Below are 21,522 nucleotides of genomic sequence, written 5' to 3' on the forward strand. Positions count from 1 at the left end.
TATTCTGGGAGCTACAACATCTATTGTTGTGTCACGTGCCACTGGTGAACGGCCACACACACCCACGGTCAGGCTTTCCTGCTATTTAATGAACACTGGAAATGCAATTCATGCCCACATTGGGCAAGGCTGCAACCTAAAGGATTGTAAACAATGAATACAAATAATCCAAGAAAATGCTGGGGAAATGCAGAGCTTGAACAAAAGAACTCTTGTCCCTCGTTGTAAATTGTAAACGTCCTGGCTTCTAACTCCTCATCACCCTGTCTGTCCTGGTTTGGCCATGCAACCATCCTGAAACTTCTTGGATGACCTGCCTAGAATGTAAACGTTTCCCAAAACAAGCAGCATTCCCATACTGTGCTCTTCATGCGGAGGGGATCAGGAGCACAGTGTTGTTGAGGCAGGCAATGGCAGGCAGTGTCAGGGTCCCGGCGGGGGGGAGGTGATGGGCCTTCTGGGTGGAGCTGTCAACTTTGGGGCACTGGGAGTGCGTTCGGATTGCGGTGTAGATCCACATCCGTGATCCTGGGCAAATTGTTTGGTGTCCTCGGAATAGCACAGACAGAGGGGGGACTTTGTCCGGGTGTGACGCAGGAGGTGCTTATGAAGGCAAGCGCATCCACACTGATTGGGGTTTGGGTGGAGACGGACGCGCGCCAGTGGGAGCGGTGTGGGGCAGGGGGCACTGGTTTGGGCAGCTGGAGAGGAGGCAGCGACGGGTCTGGTTACAGGGTTAAGGGGGGGGACGAGGCCGTCCAAATGTGGGAATTTTCCAGATAAGGAGAACGGGGTGGGGCCTGGCTGTGATTCTTTGGGTGGTCCCTCCCATCTGGTCTGTGCGGGTTGGCGCCGTTCCGACAATGGACGGAGTCCTTTAACGTTGCGGACAGGTATAGCGCAAGTAGAGTACAGTTTTCGGATGTGGACATGGCTGCCGAGGTTTCGGATTGCTGTGTGTGAAATTTTCATGGTTTTGGTGTAATTGTGAGTGACATTTCGGCCACTGTGGGTGACACTATCTGCGAGCGGAGGTGGGGCAGTGGAGACGAGGAGGGCAGTGGAGACGAGGAGAGCATGGATGTCAGAGATTGCACCCATTTGAGCAACAAGAGACCCTATGTGATTCTTGGGACTGCTGCAGGTCAACAGAGATGGAGGGGCACTGGCCTGGTGCTTTTGTGGACAGATTGTGGTTTTGGGAGTATGCGGTGTATCATTGGACAGTCAAGTGCTTTCAACAGGGAAGTTTGGCCCCTCCTCTGTAAAAAAATTGCTGGGGTGGTGGTGATTTGGTGGTACCTTGTGTCTGGTGGAGTCTCAGCGCAACACTGTTGCACCTGGTTGGGGAAAGATGGACACGGGTGCAGCTGCCGATGTCTTGGGGAGGTGTCTCTGTGGGTTTGACTGTCTCACACTTCCTGGTTCAGCCCACTGCATGCGCTCAGCTGCTGTACAGTGGCAGGCTTGGGTCTGTCCCCAGTCGCGACCGTGGTGTGGAGCCCCCAAGAGGGCGCGGTTCTTGACTGCCACTGCTCGGCTGATGTGAGAGGTGTGTCTGCCCTGGACACCACCTACTCGGCCTCTCCCGGACTACTGGTGCGTGTTCATGGGGCATTGCCAGGCCATGGCAACGGTTGCTGGGGGCCCAGGCTGGGGCCCGGGCTGAGGGTGGCAGATATGCAGTGCATTTTCATGACGGCGCAGAGTGTCGCGAGTGGTGTGTGTGTTGGGGGATAGCGAAAGTCAAATTGCCAGCATTGTGAAAAAGAAATAAACGTGAAAGTGCGCAGAAAATAAACATGAGAAGCGCCCACCATTGCCGCAAGTGAGCTGTGTGGCGCCCACCGCTGCTATTGCACTGATGTAGGAGGGCAAGACTCAAATTGCCGCCATTGTGACAATTAAGAGTGAAAGCCACATGGGGCGCAGAAAATAAACACAAGAAGCATCCGCTATTGTCACGAGCGGTATGTGTCATGCGAGATAGCGAAAGTCAAATTGCCGTCATTGTGAAAAAGAAATAAAAGTGAAAGCGCATATGGCACGCAGTAAATAAAGATGAGATGCGCCTGCCATTTCTACAAGTGGTGTGTGTGGCGCCTACTGCTGCCATTGTACTGACGTGGGAGGGCGAGAGTCAAATTGCCGCCATTGTGACCATTAAAAGTGAAAGTGCGCATTGAGCGCAGAAAATAAACACAAAAAGCGCCCGCTATTGCTGCAAGTGGTGTGTGTTGCGTGGGATAGCGAAATTCACATTGCCGCCATTGTGACAAAGAAATCAAAGTAATGCACATTGAAGGATCGCACTGATGAGGGACGGCGTAAGTCAAAATTTTTAAAAAAGCGAAAGCACGGCGCGTAGCATGTAACCTGACCCACCAGGAATACAGCTGCCACCCTGCGCGCCGCTGCTCGCTCCAGAGAGCAAAACGCCATGGGAGTGACACATTAGAAAGGAGATGGGACATGCACCCGCCTTTGGCCATTTGCGTGCTTTCATTATTGAAAGACACACGCAAAGGCCAATCCAAAGTGTGAGAGGAGTCAGACCCACATGGAGAAGTTTTGACTTGTCACAAGAAGCCTCTCATAGAGCGCACCTCACTAGGCTCGACCTAAAAAGGCTCGTGGTAGATAGACACTGTTACAGTAGAAACTCAAATGCGGGCAATTTAGAGATTCATTTTCTGATGAACTGCATCTGTTCAGTTTTACATAAAATGTTCAATTTCTTTCCAACATGATGAAGGGCAGCCGGTGCTGAGAAGCCATGATATTTACAGTACGTGTCTTTGTTTTATTTACCCCCAACAATTTTGATTAAATAACCATATTAAATGCTATCCACGGCTAGTGAGCACCAGTTTCATGCACGTTTCCGCAGATGATTTGCACAATTTATAAACATGCATGGTTGAAAAACATCCTCCCAGTTGCCACGCCCACCTAGTCCTCAGAGCTTCAAGCCTTCCCTGGTGCAGTGCCAAGCTAAGCTAGTACTAAGACTGTCAATGTGGCACTCTGTCTGTTTATTGATGGTTGTGCTTGTGTGGGGGGTGTAAGGATGGGTGAGCAAGTGTCTGAATGAGGAGTGTGGGTTTCAATGGAGGACGTTTGGAAGAATGGATGGCTGGACGTACTGTATGCACTTTATAGTAGGCCTGGGCGTGAAATTCCGCTCCGCTCACTGAGTTTGTTGCGCTTCGCACATTTCAGAAAAACTCTGCTCCACATAGCGGAGCAGAGTTTTGTCCTTGCTCATGTTCACAAACTTCTGTTTGGGTTGAGAAAGATGCAGCTCGAGTAGAACATCTACTCAAGCTGCAAAAAGAAGCAGCACCCTCCTGCGCGTGGTGCAGTTTGTGCTGATTTTCCAGCGGAGGACAAACACCCGGCGCTGAAAATCAGAACGAACATTGCGACCTAACGCACTCCACAGCTTGCAGAACTCCGCGTAGCGCGGCAGAGTTTTTGGGTCAGAACGCCAAAAACTCAGCTCAGGCCTAATTTATAGGGCATTGAGCGAGCCACTGATGAACTCTCGGTCTGTGTGTGCTACTATTAGGAGTAGCTTGGACTTCTGAGGCTCCCTATACACGTGGAGACCTTTTTTACTATTTAAGTACCACTGCCCTGTGGGATCCTTAGCTCACATCGAATGCGTCGTAAGTTTGAATCACTTTCTGGGACTTTCAGTGAAGGTGAGACTCGGTGCCTGTGGAAATGCTCTGTGTAAACTCTTTGAGTGAGTCTCTGCTTCTGTAATACCCTCTCAGCACATCTGACTTGTCTGTTCTGAGAGACTCTGCAGGTGTGTGAGGTGCTGGATGGGGGATCCTTTTATGGAAGGAAATAAGCTGCATAACCACTATCATAACCGGCTTAAGTATGGTGATCGTGAAAGAGCTGATCTAATAAAGTGTTCACCAAGACAGACTGGAAGGTTTCTAGAACAAATGCAAAACCAGTCTCATATATATTAATGGAAAACAATGGGATTTTCAATGAGATGATTGATCATTTATTGAGGACACTAGTCACATTTTCAGCTGCGAGAGACATTTGTTCAGTATGCAAATGAAAAAACACAGAACACATTAATACATTCTAGAAAATGTTATTGACAAAAACCTGTGTGCAGAGCCTCCTTCTTCCACGTGGGCAATGATGATGCCATGCGGTGACCGCTTGGATCCCCGTCCTCCGGTGATCTGGACTCCCAGGCCATCTTCCCCTTTCACCATATGCATCTTCCATATACAGCATCCCTCACGCTGGAGATTAAAAGGTAAAATACATTTAGTTTTGAATTGGTCAAAGAGTATCCAGGTTGGAAGTGGCAATATCACATCATCACATCTCCCCAAAGTCATAAGCAATGCTGTGACGCATAGATGTAAGGACAAAAGTCATTGACAGACAAGGCAGTATTTTTTCCCTTTCTTTTATGATTCAAATGATGTAACTAGTGCCCTCTGGTATAGCCAACGAAAGAAAGAAACTAAACTGCTCTCCCTACCCTCTAGTATTCATAACCTCCCTTTACCCATTACATGGTTGGTGCATTTCTAATTGTATAGCTTTGGGATAAAGTAGCTCTAGGGATAAGGTCTACTTGCACCCATGTAAATTAATTCCAGTGACCTCAATACACAGCCCGTTTTGTGGTTGGTACTGAGCATGAATATTTGAAAACACAGTCTACCTTGCTTTCGCAATAATTGTGAAAAAGCATAGGACATGCATGGTTCCGGCGTGTGATTTCCTGAATGTGGAGCTTCATGTTGCCCATTTCTGAAAGATGATGGCTCATACAGTCCAAGGAACACAAAGACAGGGACACAGAGCAATGAGAACCCTTCCTCTACCTGATTTCGAATGGCAAACACACATCCTAACTTTGGCACTTGCTTCGTTCATCTTTGTGCAACATCACCACTTACCCCTTCCTGGTACCCGTGCCACCCTCTATCCAATGAGCTTGAGCACAGGCCCATCACCTCTCAGGCCTACCTTCTGAACAGAGGACCTACAACCAAATGGCTAGTGTGCTACCCTGATTCAGATGCAGCCCTTGTGCATCCCCTTTGTGCCTGTGGTCCGCACCTCAACATCCCCCTCCATCAGATTGCTCAATCTGCCTGGGGCGGCTCCTCCACCAGGACGGACGAGCATCGCCCCACTGCTTCTCGCACTGCGAGAAGCAGAAACATAAAATGGTAATAACTTTCCGCTATTAACATTTTATGTTTGGTTGCAGGCGGGTGGGTGGTCGGGGTATATGCTCTGAGAGCAGGGCAGGGGAGGAGTGGTGTGCCTGCCCACTCCAGAGTGGGCAAAGACTGGTTGGTCAGCCCCCTCGGGCCGCCCAAACCAGTCACGCGCACTCTGCCTTTTCTCCATGTAGGCTGCCATGCAACCTGCATGGAGAAAATGGCCTCGCCGTAAGCCGTTGGCTGGGCGGCTTCCTGACCAATCACAATGCTGCTTGAGCAGCGTTGTGATTGGCTTAGGGAAGGGAGAGAGCCTGGCTGCCTGGTTCTGCTTCCTTTTGTGGGAGAGCAGAGAAAACACGGGTCCTGGCCAATGACAGGTAAGTTTAATTATATATATATATATATTCACTGAAAAAACCATAGGTTTCACACATGTTATAGTTAGCGGAAATTTTACTGATAAAAAACCAGTGAAATTCCCCCGTTATAGTTAGCGCAGGCAACTATAACTCACGCGACCGCAATCCTCTGCTGATGCTAATACTGTATTTAGACACTTATTTGCCATGTCTTCTTCCATACATTTTTAGCTATACATATATTACAAATATTTTTTTTTCATAAAGACACATATGTCATCAGCAGAAGATTGCAGTCGCGTGAGTTATAGTTGCCTGCGCTAACTATAACGGGGGAATTTCACTGGTTTTTTATCAGTAAAATTTCCGCTAACTATAACATGTGTGAAACCTATGGTTTTTTCAGTGAATTTGCAAGGTTTTTTAAATGCTAATTCCTAACTATAACGTGTGTGAAACCTATGGTTTTTTCAGTGAATTAGTACGGTTTTTTAAATGCTAAGTTTTTTTCCCTTATAATAAGCCCTGTACATTTGGTGGCCTTCGGCCACCAAAAGCACAGGGGGTGGGGTAAGTGTGGATAGTGTTTTTTGCCCTTAACATAAGCCCTGTACATTTGGTGGCCTTCGGCCACCAAAAGCACAGGGGGTGGGGTAAGTGTGGATAGTGTTTTTTTTATTTTTATTTTTTTACCGTACGCTTACGGTAAGCGTACGGTAAGCGTACCCCGCGAAATTGCCGAAAAAAAAAATAAAACCGTTTTTGCACTTGGGGGATGTTTGGGGACTCCCTCAACATGACTATGTGGGAGGGAGTTGTCAAAACAGCCCCTTTACATGTTTTTGGGCTTGATATTTTAAAAATCACTCTCAGTGCGAGAGACAAAATGGCGGCCGCCGCTTCCTGGTTTCGGCCGATTCGAATGTTTACTAAGATCTAAGAGCCAATCAGAATCGCGCTCGCGCACGCCACCGTACGCTTACCGTAAGCGTACCGTAAGCTGGCTCAGATATATATATTGATTTAAAGGCTATTTTCTCAGAATCTACTGAACAGATTTACGCCAAACCTACAAAAGGCACTTCCTTGACCTAGGGACTACCTCTCTGCCAAATTTTGAGTAATTCTGTTCAGCCGTTCGGGCTGTAGCTCGTTCTAAAGGTCCTATGGAAAAATGCATGGGAAAAACGCGTTTTGGGACCCCCCTTTTATCTCAGCCCCCGCTTGACGGATCCCCCCGAGACTTTCAGGGTAGGAGCGGAGCGTAGCGCCCCACCTATTTTGAAAAATTTGCGAGGATTCGTCGACCGGCGCCAAAGTTATTCAAAATAGAATGTTGAGGTTTTCCTATGGAAACGTGGTCCTAACTATAACTACCTACTGGCTATCGCCAGTAGGTAATATATATATATATATATATATATATTAAATCAAATTAAACACCCCCCTCCCCGCGTGATCCCCTCCTCCCCACGGGATGCCCCGCCAACACCCGTGAATCATGCCGGCCACGACTGCAATCTGCCCACGCCAATTTCAGTACCAAAAACCCCCCTCCCAGCCACCCTGACTTGGAGGTGATGATCCAACCAAGGGAGAAAGCAAGGCTTCTCAGCCTTGTAACCCCAGACACAGTTACTTGATTTTACCAGGCTAATCTCCCCCCCACCCCCCACAAAAGGCTTTATACTGTATGTTTGATATTATCATGATATCATGATCACGAGCAGCACTTGAGGAGATACTGTTTTGCCAGGTGAATCACGATCCTCTGTGTTCTAAACTTGTATTACAGACAGCACAGTGTTCACAATCAGTTGCGATTGGGAGCAGCGTTGAAAGTGTTTTTCATGTGGAATATTTTGGTATCTAGTGATCTGAATGATTTACATTATTTGGTTCTTCTTTTTACTGTACATATATTTGTACATCCATGGTGTTATTATTATTTTTTTTTTCATACAAACCAACTGTGGCTTGACAAACTATCTTTAGTGCATTTGTGATGTGTGTGTTCTTTTAGGTCTAGTCTCAACATTCACACCACCTCCCAGATAGGCCTTGATTACTCGACCAAGCTACCAAGGAGTGCAGACCGAAGGGCCATTGTCAGGGTTTAGGGGACACCTGTAATCTCACCTTTGGTGCGGCTTTCTGAAACTGTAAGAATGAGGGAACTTTAACATTCCATCTACTATGTGCCAAGATTTGCATATTTAGGATACTCAACTGAAGTATTTCTTTTTTGCAGTTTTATATAAGGGGAACAAGACCCTAATAAGTGCTAGATTCCTTTCATAAAAACAGTTACTGCTGCGTACAGGTAGTTTCTATAATAATAGATTTGTAAGTTTCATGACATGAGAGCGGTTTGCAATGTCATACTTGGTTTACTAGAGGTCTCGCCAAATAACAGCTTAATAACAGATTTCAAAAGTCAGAGTAACTTGGTTAACTACAGTTTTAATCGTTTTAGAAATGTTCCCCACCAAAATCATCCAAAGTTACATTGGGACAGCAATCTTAGTTTCATTAACTTCCACAGACAGCCTTTTAGGGAATGGGTGTGGTGGCAATGGGAGGAGCGTGAAAGAGCAAAGATGGCCACAGATTCTTTCGGAGCCCAGCTACAGCTCAGCTGGGGGGCGGGGACGGTGAATGGCATGGCTGTGGACGGAGGGGGTCATTGTATTAATAGATCCTAAGAGTCCACGGTGAACCAACTCAGCTCAGGATAGGGGAGACGGAAGGACTAGTGAAAGTGTGTCAGACGGTACTTGGCTGAACACTCAAGTTTTGTGCCAGGGTAGACATACAGAGACTCTGTGGAGCTGATATGACTTATGTGCTATGAGGACGATAATAATAACAGATAGTACTAATGCAAGGGGGGATTTCTATAGAGTTAGGAATAAAAAAGCCATGTGACTTCTGTGGAATTCAGGCTGAAAAGGCAGTTTGGCCCTAGAGATTGAGAGGTCAACTTTGTGCTTTCAAGCCCGGGATTATCCAGGTCAACACCTCTCTCAAACAGGGCATATTTCCAGAATGACTAAAAGTGGGTCCAGTCTCTCCTCTCCTGAAAAAACAACCTCTCGATCCAGAGAACATGACCAACTAGCGCCCAGTCTCCACACTCCCATTTTTAAGCAAAGTCATTGAAAGTTACATAGCGTCCCAACTCGCTTCAGACATTCGAACAAAAACAACCTCCTAGACAGTCTCCAATCACGTTTCCGCCAGGGCCACAGTAAAGAAACTGTGAACCTCCAAATAGTCAATGACTCCCTTAGAATCTTCAACTCCAGTAACTCCTGCCTCCTGGTCCTCCTAGATTTATTTGCTGCATTTAACACTGTCGACCATCTTGACCTCCAATGTACTCTAGAACAACACATGGGATGTGACGGCACAGTCCTCAGCTGTTTCTCCTCATACATAACCAACCGTTCCCAAATTGTGAAAATGGGTACTTTGTTCTGGAGACCAGTCAGTGTACATCAAGCGGCCTGCATGACTCAATACCCTCCCAACCCTCCTTAGCCTCTACCTGGTACCACTATGTGTGAATCTCAGAAACTCTGGGATTCTCTTCCACCTCTACGCAGACACCCAAGAAGACGTTGCTGTGGTTTCAATCACGCTCTTAAATATGAAAACTGGATTACTAACAAAAATTTAAAACAAAACCTAACCAAAACAGAATTTCTTTTGATTTTGCCTCTGAAACTAAAAACCAATGTACGGGAATGGATGGCTAACTTACCCGCCATAGATGGTTACCCTGCCATTGTCCAGAGTGCCACATGACTAGGTATCACCCTTGGCAATCATCTCAGTCTTCACAGCTGCATCACAGCTATGGTCAAAAGTGCACAACACCACCAGGCATCTTTGGAGCCCGGACAATTGATCCCGGAACAAGACCTCAAAACAGTGGGGCAGTCTCTCATTCTCTCTAGACCAGATTATGAAATTATCCCTCTTTCAGGCACTCCCAAAGTTCATCTAGGCTCTCTGAGAGCAACACTACATGCAGCAGCGAGCTTTGTTCTAGGTCTCAAGAAATGTGACTTTTTTTGGGGATCTATGGAATTCCAGCTAGCAAACCATAAAAAAGAATTAATGGCAAACACATGCCTCTCCTCGTTTATCCAAAGGGCGCTGCACTCCTCTTCACCTTCCTAGCTAAATGAGAAACTAAAAATCTATGGAGCTAATGGAGGTTCCAGAAATGCCCAATCCCTGCTCTTGGAACACACCACCTTCAGTTGAGAACGATACACGATCTAATCATTCTCTGGCAGTGTCACAATAATCTGGAACTCTTTGCCTCTGTCCCTCCTCCTAACCACCTTGCTATCCACTTTAAAAAGGACCTTCTATTTGACAGACACCTTGGTTAATCACCCGTATCCATACTTAAGGACTCTCTCCATCAGGATCCCAACTACCTTTGTTATGTGACCCCCACCATCTAAATCGATGCTTTAACTGTGTACGACCTTGACCAACTGCTGTAATTGTCGCATGTGGTCACCCATGCATCTTCCGATGTAATTGTCCAAGTTTAATTACAGTAACTGGAACACGTTGTAACCCATGTATCCTGCTACTGTTTTAAAGTGCTGTGACGCCTTTGGGGCGTTGCCGCACTATATGAAATTGCTAAAACTAGGGCAACAACAACCAGGCCCAGTGTCTGAGAGGCCTCCCTTAAGTGGAGTCCAAACGAGGGTCCCAGGAGACAACGTCTCTGTTGTTGCGATCACAACTGCAGCCTACTCAAGTGGCAACGCAACATCTTAACTTAGGACCAGGAGGCGCCAAACAGGTGGCAGGGATGATGGCTATTAGCGCTAACTGAAAATGTTCATTGACGTATCCTGAAACCTGCTGTATATGTCATGAATTGTCATAGCAACGAAGGAGGGGAGATGAGTAGGCGAAGGACTCATGGGGTGACGAAGCACCCGCTGCTGTAGATCACAAAATGAAACAGTGTGGCTAATACTGCGGTGCCAGACTCAGTACCACTAGATAATCATCAGCATCCCTTCAATGCAAGGATTAGGGTGTGCTCCCTCCACCCCTCTCTTTCTGATCACACAGAGTCAAATCTTATGACGCATACATACTTGCAAAGCTAAATATGTTGATTTTTTCCATGCATACTAATACGCCAAGAAGAATCACAATGCAAGCACTTTAGGCGACCCACAGTTCTAATCTGTAATGCATTTACCAACAGTAAACGAGCCCCCTCCCACTCTGTCCTGCTGTCTCAGCTCAACTGACCCTGCCAGGGGTCACTGAGTGGGATTTCAGTGATTTAGGGTGGCCTTGACTCAAGATGCCCCACCTTCTTTTACCACTGGCTTAGGCATCCCTTAACTAAACTGCAAGGCAGAGGCATGTCCCTTTTGACACCCTTGCAAACATTTTTCTTTTAACATCACCAGATACGATGCATAAGGATATATACACACACCATATAGCCGACACCCCTTAATGTCACAGGCCCTTTTCAATAATTGAAAAGAGGGTGATGAGAAGTATTGATCCCACGGGAAACCACACCAAATATTCATTGATAATATAATCACAAAATGCATTAAAAATGCTTAGTCATCAGTTTCTGAGAACTGATAGAGCTAAATAAATCTTTGCAATTTCAGAGCATTTAGCAGCACTCAATGGTTGTCTTCACTCACCATGGGGAAGGGTGGTGGGGGGCAGAAAATGCATTAGTGCCTAACTTATGTAAAACATTGTTTTAATAAGATCAACGTTTTTCTTACAAGCCGACTGCCGACACGCCTAATAGCCAGTGTTGCTGAATTCCCAGAAAGTTCAACTCCACCTCATTCCCCTTTCTTTCACTACCCTACAATTTCTGTCTACTTATCTGATTCCTCGAGGTTCACTTTCATGTCTGCTTTCTGGCAAAGTTGTTTTTCCCTATCATTCTCTTCCTCCCACTTTCCTCCTGGGCAGACTTTCTCCTGCTTTTGCTCAAAAAAATAAGACTCGGTCTCCAAAAATGAGAACTGGCCCCACCAGCTGCAGTCACTGGTGCACATTAATCACAAACCTCTATGGAAAGCACAACTTTATCATAACAGCTCCTCCTTCTGACCCATTTTATCACAAGGTGCACAAGATACAAGTTGTATAAAGTTGTCTGATCCCGCCTTTGTCACCTATTAAAGCTGCAGCACTTAACAACCAATCCATTGTTGGTCCAAAATCATGTATAGTTTTCTGGTCTAAGTGTACTGCTTTTAAAGTTCTTTCACTCTAGTTACAATGTGGTGAAAAAACTTGGCAATCAAAAGGCCTTTAATTGCTCATAAAGCAAGTGGAATGAGAGTTATGAAAAGCGCTTTGTTGCAGTTGCACAATTATTCGCATGACCAGCATTCCAACTACTGAATGGATGCAAAACAAATGATAAAATGCCAACTCGTAGATGGTATGTACTTATGACCGCTAAAAGTAGCCTCTTGTAATCACTGTGGCCCTGCATCTGGCGTAACTATCCAAATTTCTGTAGGTAGAACCCTGACTTTACTCCCCCCTTCCTACACCCTCCTCATGCTAATGCGTTGTTTCTCCTATTTGCAGGAAAAACGCAAGATATATTTTTTTGCAGTCTTACATAGCACAACTTAGCCCAAAGGCATCGAAGCGCCTTAGAAGAGAACCAGATGATACTTGTTTTTAGGCAAGGAGAGAGTAAATAATTTGCACAGATCATAGCATGTTGAGCAAGGCTAGGATCCCAACCTGATTCCCGGTTAGAAAGTCGGCAGCGCTAGCCACTATGCTACATCTTCTCCCCTCCTCCTGGTTTAAAGTGAATCGACTGAGGATAAGATTGAGGGTAAACTTCAGTTCTCGCCCTCTTTACCCGCTCCATGACAGTAAAGATGCAGACTTCACAACTAGCACTTCAACGTGATCACTCACATCCCTGCTGGTTGGAACTTTGCAACAGTTCATCTCCTGGACTCTACTCCCTTGGACCTCGGCTGTCATCCCACAATCCCATTTCCCAGACATTTCACTTCCTTTACATGAAATGTCAACAAACTGAACCCAGGCCATGCCTCTCTGAGGATTTATCTGGTTGAAAGATCTGTGAATGTTAATGTTTGCTCTATCTCAGTAGGATGGACCTGTGACTGCTGCAGGCACAGCTTTACGCTCCGTGTTGTCCACCTTCTGCATATCGCATCCAAAAAGGCTTGAAAATGTTATGGGACTAATGATCGTCTTTCTCAATTCTGCTCGTAGACTTGCATACATGGCTTTAATGTCCTAGGGACCTGATTCAATGCTACATACTAATTTGTTTCCGTATGTGGGATTCAAAGCAAAATGATTGTTTCAGAGGCTGAGAAGGAGGTGTAGCCAGTGCTTAATTTGAGGTATATCCAGTGCTTAATTTGAGCCGGTGGTTTCCGGTGCTCGGCACCGGCACTTAATAATCAACACCAGCGCTTATGACAGTCTGTCACAAGGTGGAGATGTCTGACTAATTTATAGATGACCACAACAACAGGGAATTATTAATTCAATATAGATTAAAAACGACTATTACCTGCACTTCCAGTCATTCTTATAGCTTTGGGGCCTGGAATAGTCTGAATTGTCACACTTGTAGGAGTGTGATGGTTAGTAGTTGTGTTGTTATTATCATTGGTAGCACTGGCAGGAGCAATGTGTGTTGCAAGCTGCAGTGGCCTCCTGACGACAGCCCTGGCACTTTTTCTTCTCTTTTTTTTTTACATTTTTTTTTTTTTTACAAATCAAGCACTAGGTGTATTTCTACAAAACAAATAAACGACTAAGGCTATCTACTGAATTTTCAGTTTTATAATGTAACCAGCCAGGATCTAATACTCAATGCCTATTGCAATTGAAATAAATACCGATTATAGATACACGAACCCTTAAGACTGGAATTAAGCAGAAAATACTCGGGGTAAATGGAAAAGCTTCATCGAAATAGAGGCGTTTTTTAAATTCAGGAAAGCTCAACAATTACCTGGAGATGAAATATCTTCAAACAAAAAGATGCCACCATGGTCTATAAAGCGAAGGCTTCAGGCAGATGAAAGCCTTTCTGAAGTGTTTACCCTACACTGCAGTCAAAACAATGGCTTAATATGCAATAGTTGTGAGGTCTGGGCTGCAGGACAGGACTTGTCAGGGCCAGAAAGAGGAAACAAAGGCACAGTGCACAGAGCGAGGCTTTGTGTGGGCAGATACGGCCATGCACCACTGGAAACCTATGTAAGCGCTTCTTTTGTGTCGCAGAAAGAACATTCACCCCATGACCATTGCATTTCACATTCAAAAAAGATACATCTCTGCTATGTTTGTAAAACAGGACTATGAAGCAGGGTTCTATCTTTCATTACTGCCAGGTTTTCAGGTTGTTTATGTGTGACTGTGCATTTATGACTGATATTTCACTGCCTTATGTGTGACAGTTTCAGTGACACGTTAGAATGAGTTCAAGAAAGCGGCTATTTTCATGTAATGATGGAAACAGCAGAAAGGGCCCATATTTTGTCACATGAATCTGCCTTGATGCAAAGCTCCTGAGGGTTTGAAGTCACTATCTCTGTAATTACTGGACACAGGCCACCTGGCAACTATTTCACCCCAATATCTAAATCCGGGCCCGGTGCTGATGAAGGGTTTTAGAAGACTACTGGTGATTAGTGACACTCATTCAAAATACATAAACACAGCAGCAGTCAGTGACTGACTCCACTAATGGTAAATCATCGTATTTCAGTCAAAAGAGTTAAAAACAGAAGAAACCCCTGGCAGCCTCTCCTATGCAGCACTACCCCTATGATGATGTAAATAAACTAGAGGGTTCGCCTCCAGACTCAGCACTTTCTTCAGGATACAGAAGATTCTGCATTGGTGGCCCCACTACATCTGGTTTCTAGAATATCATCACAAATGAACTAAGATGTGAGGGACAATCCAGTCTTCCCTTTTCTGTTACACACCAGGACTCTGTTGACATCATCTCATCTTCTGTCTCCGTCTTTCAGTTTCCCATACATTTCTCTCTCTTCTTTTGTGGTCTCTTTCCTTCTCACTTTCTCTCCCACCCTTCACTCTCACTCTGCCAAACTATCATCGTCCCCTCTTTCCCCTCACTTAATCATCTCCATCTTGTGTTTTCCTCATTCTCCCTTTGTCTGTATCATCTCTCTCAATCTTTCTTTTATTATAGTATTTGTTTACTTCCTCTTTTCTCTCGATCTCTTGTCTGTCCCTCGCTTCTCCTTTTACCACTGTTGCCTCCCTTTCCATCTTTCTGCCTTCCTACTACATTTGTCTCTCCCATCCTATCTTTTGTCATTGCTCCTTGTGTCTCTTTGTCTCCTCGCCTCTAACATGGCCCTTTTCACACCTTTAATGTTTCCAAGCAGAATTTGTATTCCCATCTCTCTTCTCCAATCTGCCTCTTTTTATTTTTCTGCTCTCCTCTCCTCTCCCATCCCGCCCTCCCCTTCTTATGTGCCTCATCACCCTTCCAACTCCTCTGCCTTCCCCATGTGTCTCTTTTCCCTTTGTCTGAATAAAAGACTACTTTTCTCAAGCGCTTTTTTCTTTTCCATAACATCTTATAGCCACTCCTTCTCCTAACCCTAGGTCCGCAGTGCAATCTGAGAACCCTTCTTTCACAGCTTTCAAAGAATTCTCTGTCTCCTGCCGAGCAGGGTAGCAACCCTTCATGCATTTATTGCTTCTGTAGACCATTAGTGAAGCTGGGAAGGCTCCTTTAGAGCCCTTGAACAATAACAAACGAAAGACTTCTACTGAGTCCACATGATTGGCCAATGAGCGAGGGCTTTCGTCAAGCAATGATGTCCCTTACTAGAGTCCACCTCAAGGAGACGAGACAAAGGAAAGGAGCTACAAATAGATGACAGTTTAGCATATAGGAACCACCTCCAAGCTATTGTAGTTGAACATACGACAGTTCAGAAAGGCTGCAGGAGGTGGCCCTCAGCATCGGGTTGCAGAATATGGCTTCATGTGTTTAGACTGTTATGGCAGCGCATTCCCCTGCGGGGCCATATATGAACAAGGTAGGGGGTTTTAAATTGACCCTCTACTTAACCAGAGAAGCCAAGATGCACTCATTGTAGCGTATACAATATTTTTGGTAATAGACACGTGGAATAGACACTGCAAGGATTAGAGCAACCACATGGGGCATCAAGAGCCATGGAGGGATTCCACAAAGGCGAGAGGCACATGTTTGGCTGTACTGCCTACATCTGCGATGAAAGACCACTTTGTGCCACATATGACCTCAAACAGGTCTCAAACAGAGCCTCAAGCATTCAGTGGGGCACCCATTGTGGAGATCCAATAAAAGAGGAGGCGATATAGACCCAATAAGCTATCATCATTACCTCCGCTTTTAATCTGTCGAGGTGGGGGTAGTTTACTCACTAAGCGAGACCCAGTCTTTGATACAACAGGTATTCTTAGAGCATCAGCTAAACTAATATGAACTGGAGAGTCATCAGCACGCATGTGGTACCCACTGAAGACAAAGAGACATGGGATCATTTGTTAGGGCACACAACAGGTCGCTCAGGCGGTCTTGGAAAAAAGAGGAAGTTTCATCTTCTGATATATTTTGATTTGAATGAACTGACTCTGGATTGTTGGTTCCTCGGTTGCTCAGGAGGCTTCCAACTGAGTGAAAAGAATGCTTTAGTCTACCTTGCAAATGACAAAAGGAAGGTTGAAGAAGGGTCAAGGCACAGTCCACACCTTGGTCCATATACTGAGCAGTTCTCCCCCTAACGTTCATCAAGGTAACTATGATCCGCCTAAATAAAGCCCAACTGGACATTGAAACTTGTGGACAAAGTTGTGATGGTGCTTTAACTAGAAGCTGGTTTCACTCTAAACCACAAAACAACAATCAAGCGGAACACTCCAATGATTCAAATAAAAGTGCTGTCTTCATCATTTCACAAGTTTAGTTAGTTAGGTGTAGGCTGATAACTTTAGATTAACATAATATGTGTTAATCTAAAGTTATGAGCTTACACTAAACTAATTCAAAGAAACTAGTAAAGCCCAAGTTCAGTGGCTAATACAAATGCTTCCTTTGTATTTTAAACCATAAATTACCTTGTAACACTACACAGTGAAGTAAAAGAAGAAAATAGTTAGCACAAAAGTATTTTTGTACTCAAGCCTCCAAACTGGGGTTCAGGTTCTGAAGACTTGGCCACTTTTTCAGGCTCAACCTCAAAGGAAAACACCATGCAGAAAAAAGAATAAAAAACCACTGCAGCGACCGAGAACCCTTTTGAAGAGGCACTGTGTTTTACCATTTCCCTTGTCTCAAAGGCATCACAAAAGGCTGAAAAGCAACTCAAGTAAGTAACCAAGTTTAAGTTTCAGAATTGTGGTACACTAAACATTATCCACTTTCATTAGCTTGTACAAACAACCTTTCATTTAGCTGAAGCAAATATAGTTAATAGACAGGGAAAAAAGATTAATCGTGTGAATGTTTCAAATTATCTATTCACATCCAGAAAAAACGAGAAACCGAGCTAAAAATCGATTACAGAAATCATAGAGTATTTGCAAATTCAAAGGTACCAAATAATAAAATAAAAAATAAAAACTTAAAGTGATTCCCTATTATTGAGAATACATCTTATTCCAACACAGTTAACAGATGCTTAGTGGCTAGGTCATTCTGAAAATCCCATCTTTCAATAAGGTTTCCTGTATTAAATCAATTTTCTGTTTAACTTGATCTGTTATGAAGACAGATTTCCATTGGTCTAACTTTTGCTCTGCTACAAGTCAAGAGCCAAGAGATGTTGAAGCATACCATTAGGAAAACTCATTTCTCATCTGCTACTAAGGTACGACTTTCAGTCACCCAGATGTGGAAACAGCCGACGGTCCTGCCGATTAACATGTGGTGGGGTAAATTATGGGCAAGTTTTGCAATGGAGAAACTATCTGCCATAGTTCATGACACGGGGTAAACATTTGATAGGATATGGCTCCCATTTGTAACACACATGAAAAGTGCCCAGATAGTTGTGCGAGGGTTGGGGTCCAGAAGCTATGTTCAGATGTGCTTGGACTTTACCACATCTGTGATCTTACCGCCCCGCACAGAGACAACTACGACCCATTTGCAATCATCCCAGCAATCAAGGTCCTTGAATAAAGCTACACAGGTAAGTAATGGACACCTTTGAGGAACTCCGAGTAAAGTGGCCCAATTTGGTTCTATTCCCAGTTCAAGGTGAGGTTCATGCCTCTGAATGAGCTTTACAGCTCAGGGTTGAGTGAAAAGACTAAGTATGCGGGTAGTAACAGATCACACAACAAAGAAATATGCAGGTCACTCAACAAAGGCTTGCATTTAGATGTGATCTCACAAGTTGGCAAAACCTCTTAATCGATCATTGATAGAGACTCTCTTATTAAACAAATAGTGAATTTATCACAGATTCTTTACTACCAAAAGAATTACCCGCACGATGCTGTAAATCCAAAGTTGATGTGCATCTGTGGACGGCACATGTGCAGCTCTATTATCTCCCTGGACAGTGGTGAATGATTGGTTGTTTTACCAGATGGCCAACTATGTAAATCAACCTAAACTTGGCTGGTTTGAGCCTATCTATATAGTGTACGGCGGATGCTCACCTGATGATTTCCCCTATGCCATGAAACCATGTTCCCCAGCTAGAAACAGCCATAACAGAGAATGAGCGGATGGGTAGACTGATCATATGCAGCAACCCTTGTGGATTTTGACATCTGGGACCAAGTTGTATGATGTAAAGCACGAGAGAGTTTTGTGAGAATTTGCAGGTGTGCAAAAACACCGTCAGCAGCACTGCAGTTATTTTTACAAACACCTCGTTTGTGACATGTTCTCTCCCTGCATGTTAAAGACCTAGACTTACTCCCTGGCTTTAACTCTCTTGAGGCTAAACTCACTGTGAACAGGCTTGCTCTGTCTAGTGGTTTGCCAGCTGTACACAACCTTGGTGATAAACACCCTCAACACTTCTGGGTGGCTGTGGCATGGTTGGCCTGGTAGTGGCATGAGAAATAAAAATCTCCAGTTGACCTCACTTCATTCACTTTGTTTACCTCCGCAGGTAGTATCGAAAAACAGAGAAAATAAAGAGAGGCAGCTCAACCCTGTGTCTGGGTTGCTTGATCAGGTCGGTATTTATTTTAAACAGTACAAGGGTTTGCCCTGGTGTAAAACCTCTTTGGAAAGACGGTTGCAGAGATTTCTGATATGATGGGATGGATGTCTCAATTTGTCCCCGGAATCTGTTTTGCTGGATTATACACAGATTACCGGGGTTTTCTCAGGCTTCAATCAGGGTTCTTGTACAGCGCGACTACTCACCCGTTAGGGTCTCAAGGCGTTCTGCTGGAGGTTGAGCTACTTCTTTCCAAGAAAGACATTTAGAAGAACCTGCGGCTGGGGGAGGCACATGATGATGGGGGTATGGAGTCATGGGGTATGGAGTCATGCCGTGGGTCTGTGTATGGTAATGGAGACCATCATTTATGTGCCAGAGGAAGGCCTGGTAGGCGTGAGAAATCAGGGATGAGTGAACGGCACAATTCAATAATATTGTGCCAGTCAGATGTAAACTCCCTTACTACTCTGTCTCAGGTGGGAAATCCCACTGATCATGGGCATATGTGTTTTTTAACTGCTCTCGTGGAAGGACCTACCTTTACTCACATCATTATTCGGTCACTGTGATTATTTTTTTGGGTCAGTTTCCAAAACGCCAATACAAACATTTACAAAACTATTCCCCCATTTCCAAATGCTCCCCTTACTAAAAAACCTTTACTACTAGACAAAACCAAAATCCTCTATTCCATGTCAACCCATTCCCTTTCTCCACCACTTCCTGTAAACTCAGGTTATTACAAATTAGTTGGTTCAACTGCAAAGAAGCCGCTGAGGTAAACATTCATTCTTTCTTATTTCTTCATTTTCCCAACATCCCTCATCTCTGATTCAATACCTATTTTGTCATTCTCCTCTTTGTGGCCTTTATCATTCTCCTTTAGAAGCAGAACACATTCTCCCCCAAACCTTGGTTCTCTCTCCTCTGCCTCCATTGGTTTCTCAGACCCTTGAGTGGATAGTCCATGCAGCTCCTGACATCCTCCTGGTCCTAGCCTGACCATCAGCTAGTAATCTAGCCATCAGTCTCTCCCTTCTTTCTGTTCTTCCACCAATCATCTACCACTATTTGTAAGTCATTCTACCTCTCACATCCTTGCACTGGTCCATAGGACATCTCCAGCGATACATGCCTTATGTCCTCTCAGTTCCTACTTGAGAGGAGGCTGATCTCTTCCGCCACAAACCTTACTGGGAATGTTGCAATTTGGAAAGCAGTCTGAAACTCTCTCGTGATGCAAATATCCAACCCATAGAAACAGGTTTAGATTAGGAAATATGCATTTGAAGATGCTTATGCGAGGGCAACCAGGACAACTCAATGAATCATATGTTTAATTGAAGACAGCTACTCAAAGTTATGGTACACATTAAATAACAAGGGGTCTTTTCATGTACACGTGGTGTATGTTATTTCCCCTAAGATCTGATATTTTGGAACAAGAAAAAAGACATCTTTTGCAGCCTTTCCAAATAGATTTTACAATTCTTTAGTTGTCAACTCGTGCCTATATCTGGAAATAATTTGCTAACAAAATTGGAGCAATGTGTCAAGCACGAATTTTACAATATCCTTGCATTTACTGTGTCCTTTTTTTCTCGTAAATGTCGCTTCTGCCTTCAATATAGTGTTGGATAATCAATGATTGAACATTGAAAATGTTTCATCATACAAATATCCATAACTCCAGAGGAATCTTATTAAGGCAATATTACCCTGTGTCCCTCATCTCGTACACAAGGACGCAGTGTTAACATTGGCACCTTCGCCCTGACAGACGGAGGCTTCATGCTATCCGACTACTATGAAATGTGTGTTACTTGCTTGTGTAGGCTTTTGCAGGTCATTGGGGGTGGCGGGGCGGTCACACTAAAAATATAAAGAACAAATAGGCTGCAATAAGTTCCAAGACTGCAGTGTCCAGGGAAGAAACACACGTGTCAGAAACCTGGCCTCACTAAAAGGGCTAGAACATGGTCACACATTTCTGGCCAAATAGGGAAGCTGGGATGTGAGGCTAGATTTTCTAGTTGCAAAGTCGATAAAGACACATTTCTTTCCTTTCTCCATCTTCCTTACTTCACCATATCCTTACTTGCTTCTGTCAGCCCCATCCTCCTTTATTCCTTCCTTTCAGCAGGCCTCTCTCGATTCCCTTTCTTTTAACCCTTTCACCCTATCCTTCATCTTCTCATCCCTTCCTTTCTCCCACATTCCACTCTTCCTTCTTCCATTCACTCATTTGTCTTTCTTCTTTCTTCCCCAAACCCCTTTTCTTCTTCACTCATCTGTTAACTCACTAATAAATTCATTCTTTATTTGATATAATCTAACTCTGCATTAAACATGTTATCCCTCATATGTCTTTCCTTACAAATCCCTTCCATCATTTATCCAGTCACTTATCATTTGCTTCCGTTTTAGGTTTCTTCTTTTTCATAATCCCAGCCTTCTTCTAGCAGGTTAGGTCTTCAGCATAAGCCTAGGAAGCAGCAAGCGATGGAAACTTGAAAGAACGCTACGGCATAACAAGGTCACACTCCGGCAGATACAGCAAGCCTGAAAGGCCTGTTAAAGACAAAGATGAGAAGGCAATCATAGGTAACAGCCGGAAAACAATGAAGATGGGTGGAGCACACTGAACTGCTGAATAGTCCTAGGTGTTGAAGTCCGGTCCGT

The 21,522-nt window shown here is 44.5% G+C and overlaps 1 protein-coding gene across 5 annotated transcripts in view; it reads right to left on the reverse strand.

Annotated features, from left to right (window-relative positions):
* The window catches only part of PDZD2 (PDZ domain containing 2), a 1,178,280-nt gene that overhangs the window by 386,380 nt on the left and 770,378 nt on the right, over positions 1-21,522 (reverse strand). For all 5 annotated transcript variants that reach the window (XM_085630570.1, XM_085630578.1, XM_085630563.1 and 2 more), the window contains one exon: positions 4,138-4,280. In XM_085630570.1, the coding sequence (XP_085486696.1) occupies positions 4,138-4,280 (143 nt within the window). The remainder of the gene's footprint in view (positions 1-4,137; positions 4,281-21,522) is intronic.

This window comes from Triturus cristatus, chromosome 2_1 (genome assembly GCF_964204655.1).
Source record: "Triturus cristatus chromosome 2_1, aTriCri1.1, whole genome shotgun sequence".
In the NCBI taxonomy this organism is placed as follows: Eukaryota; Metazoa; Chordata; class Amphibia; order Caudata; family Salamandridae; genus Triturus; species Triturus cristatus.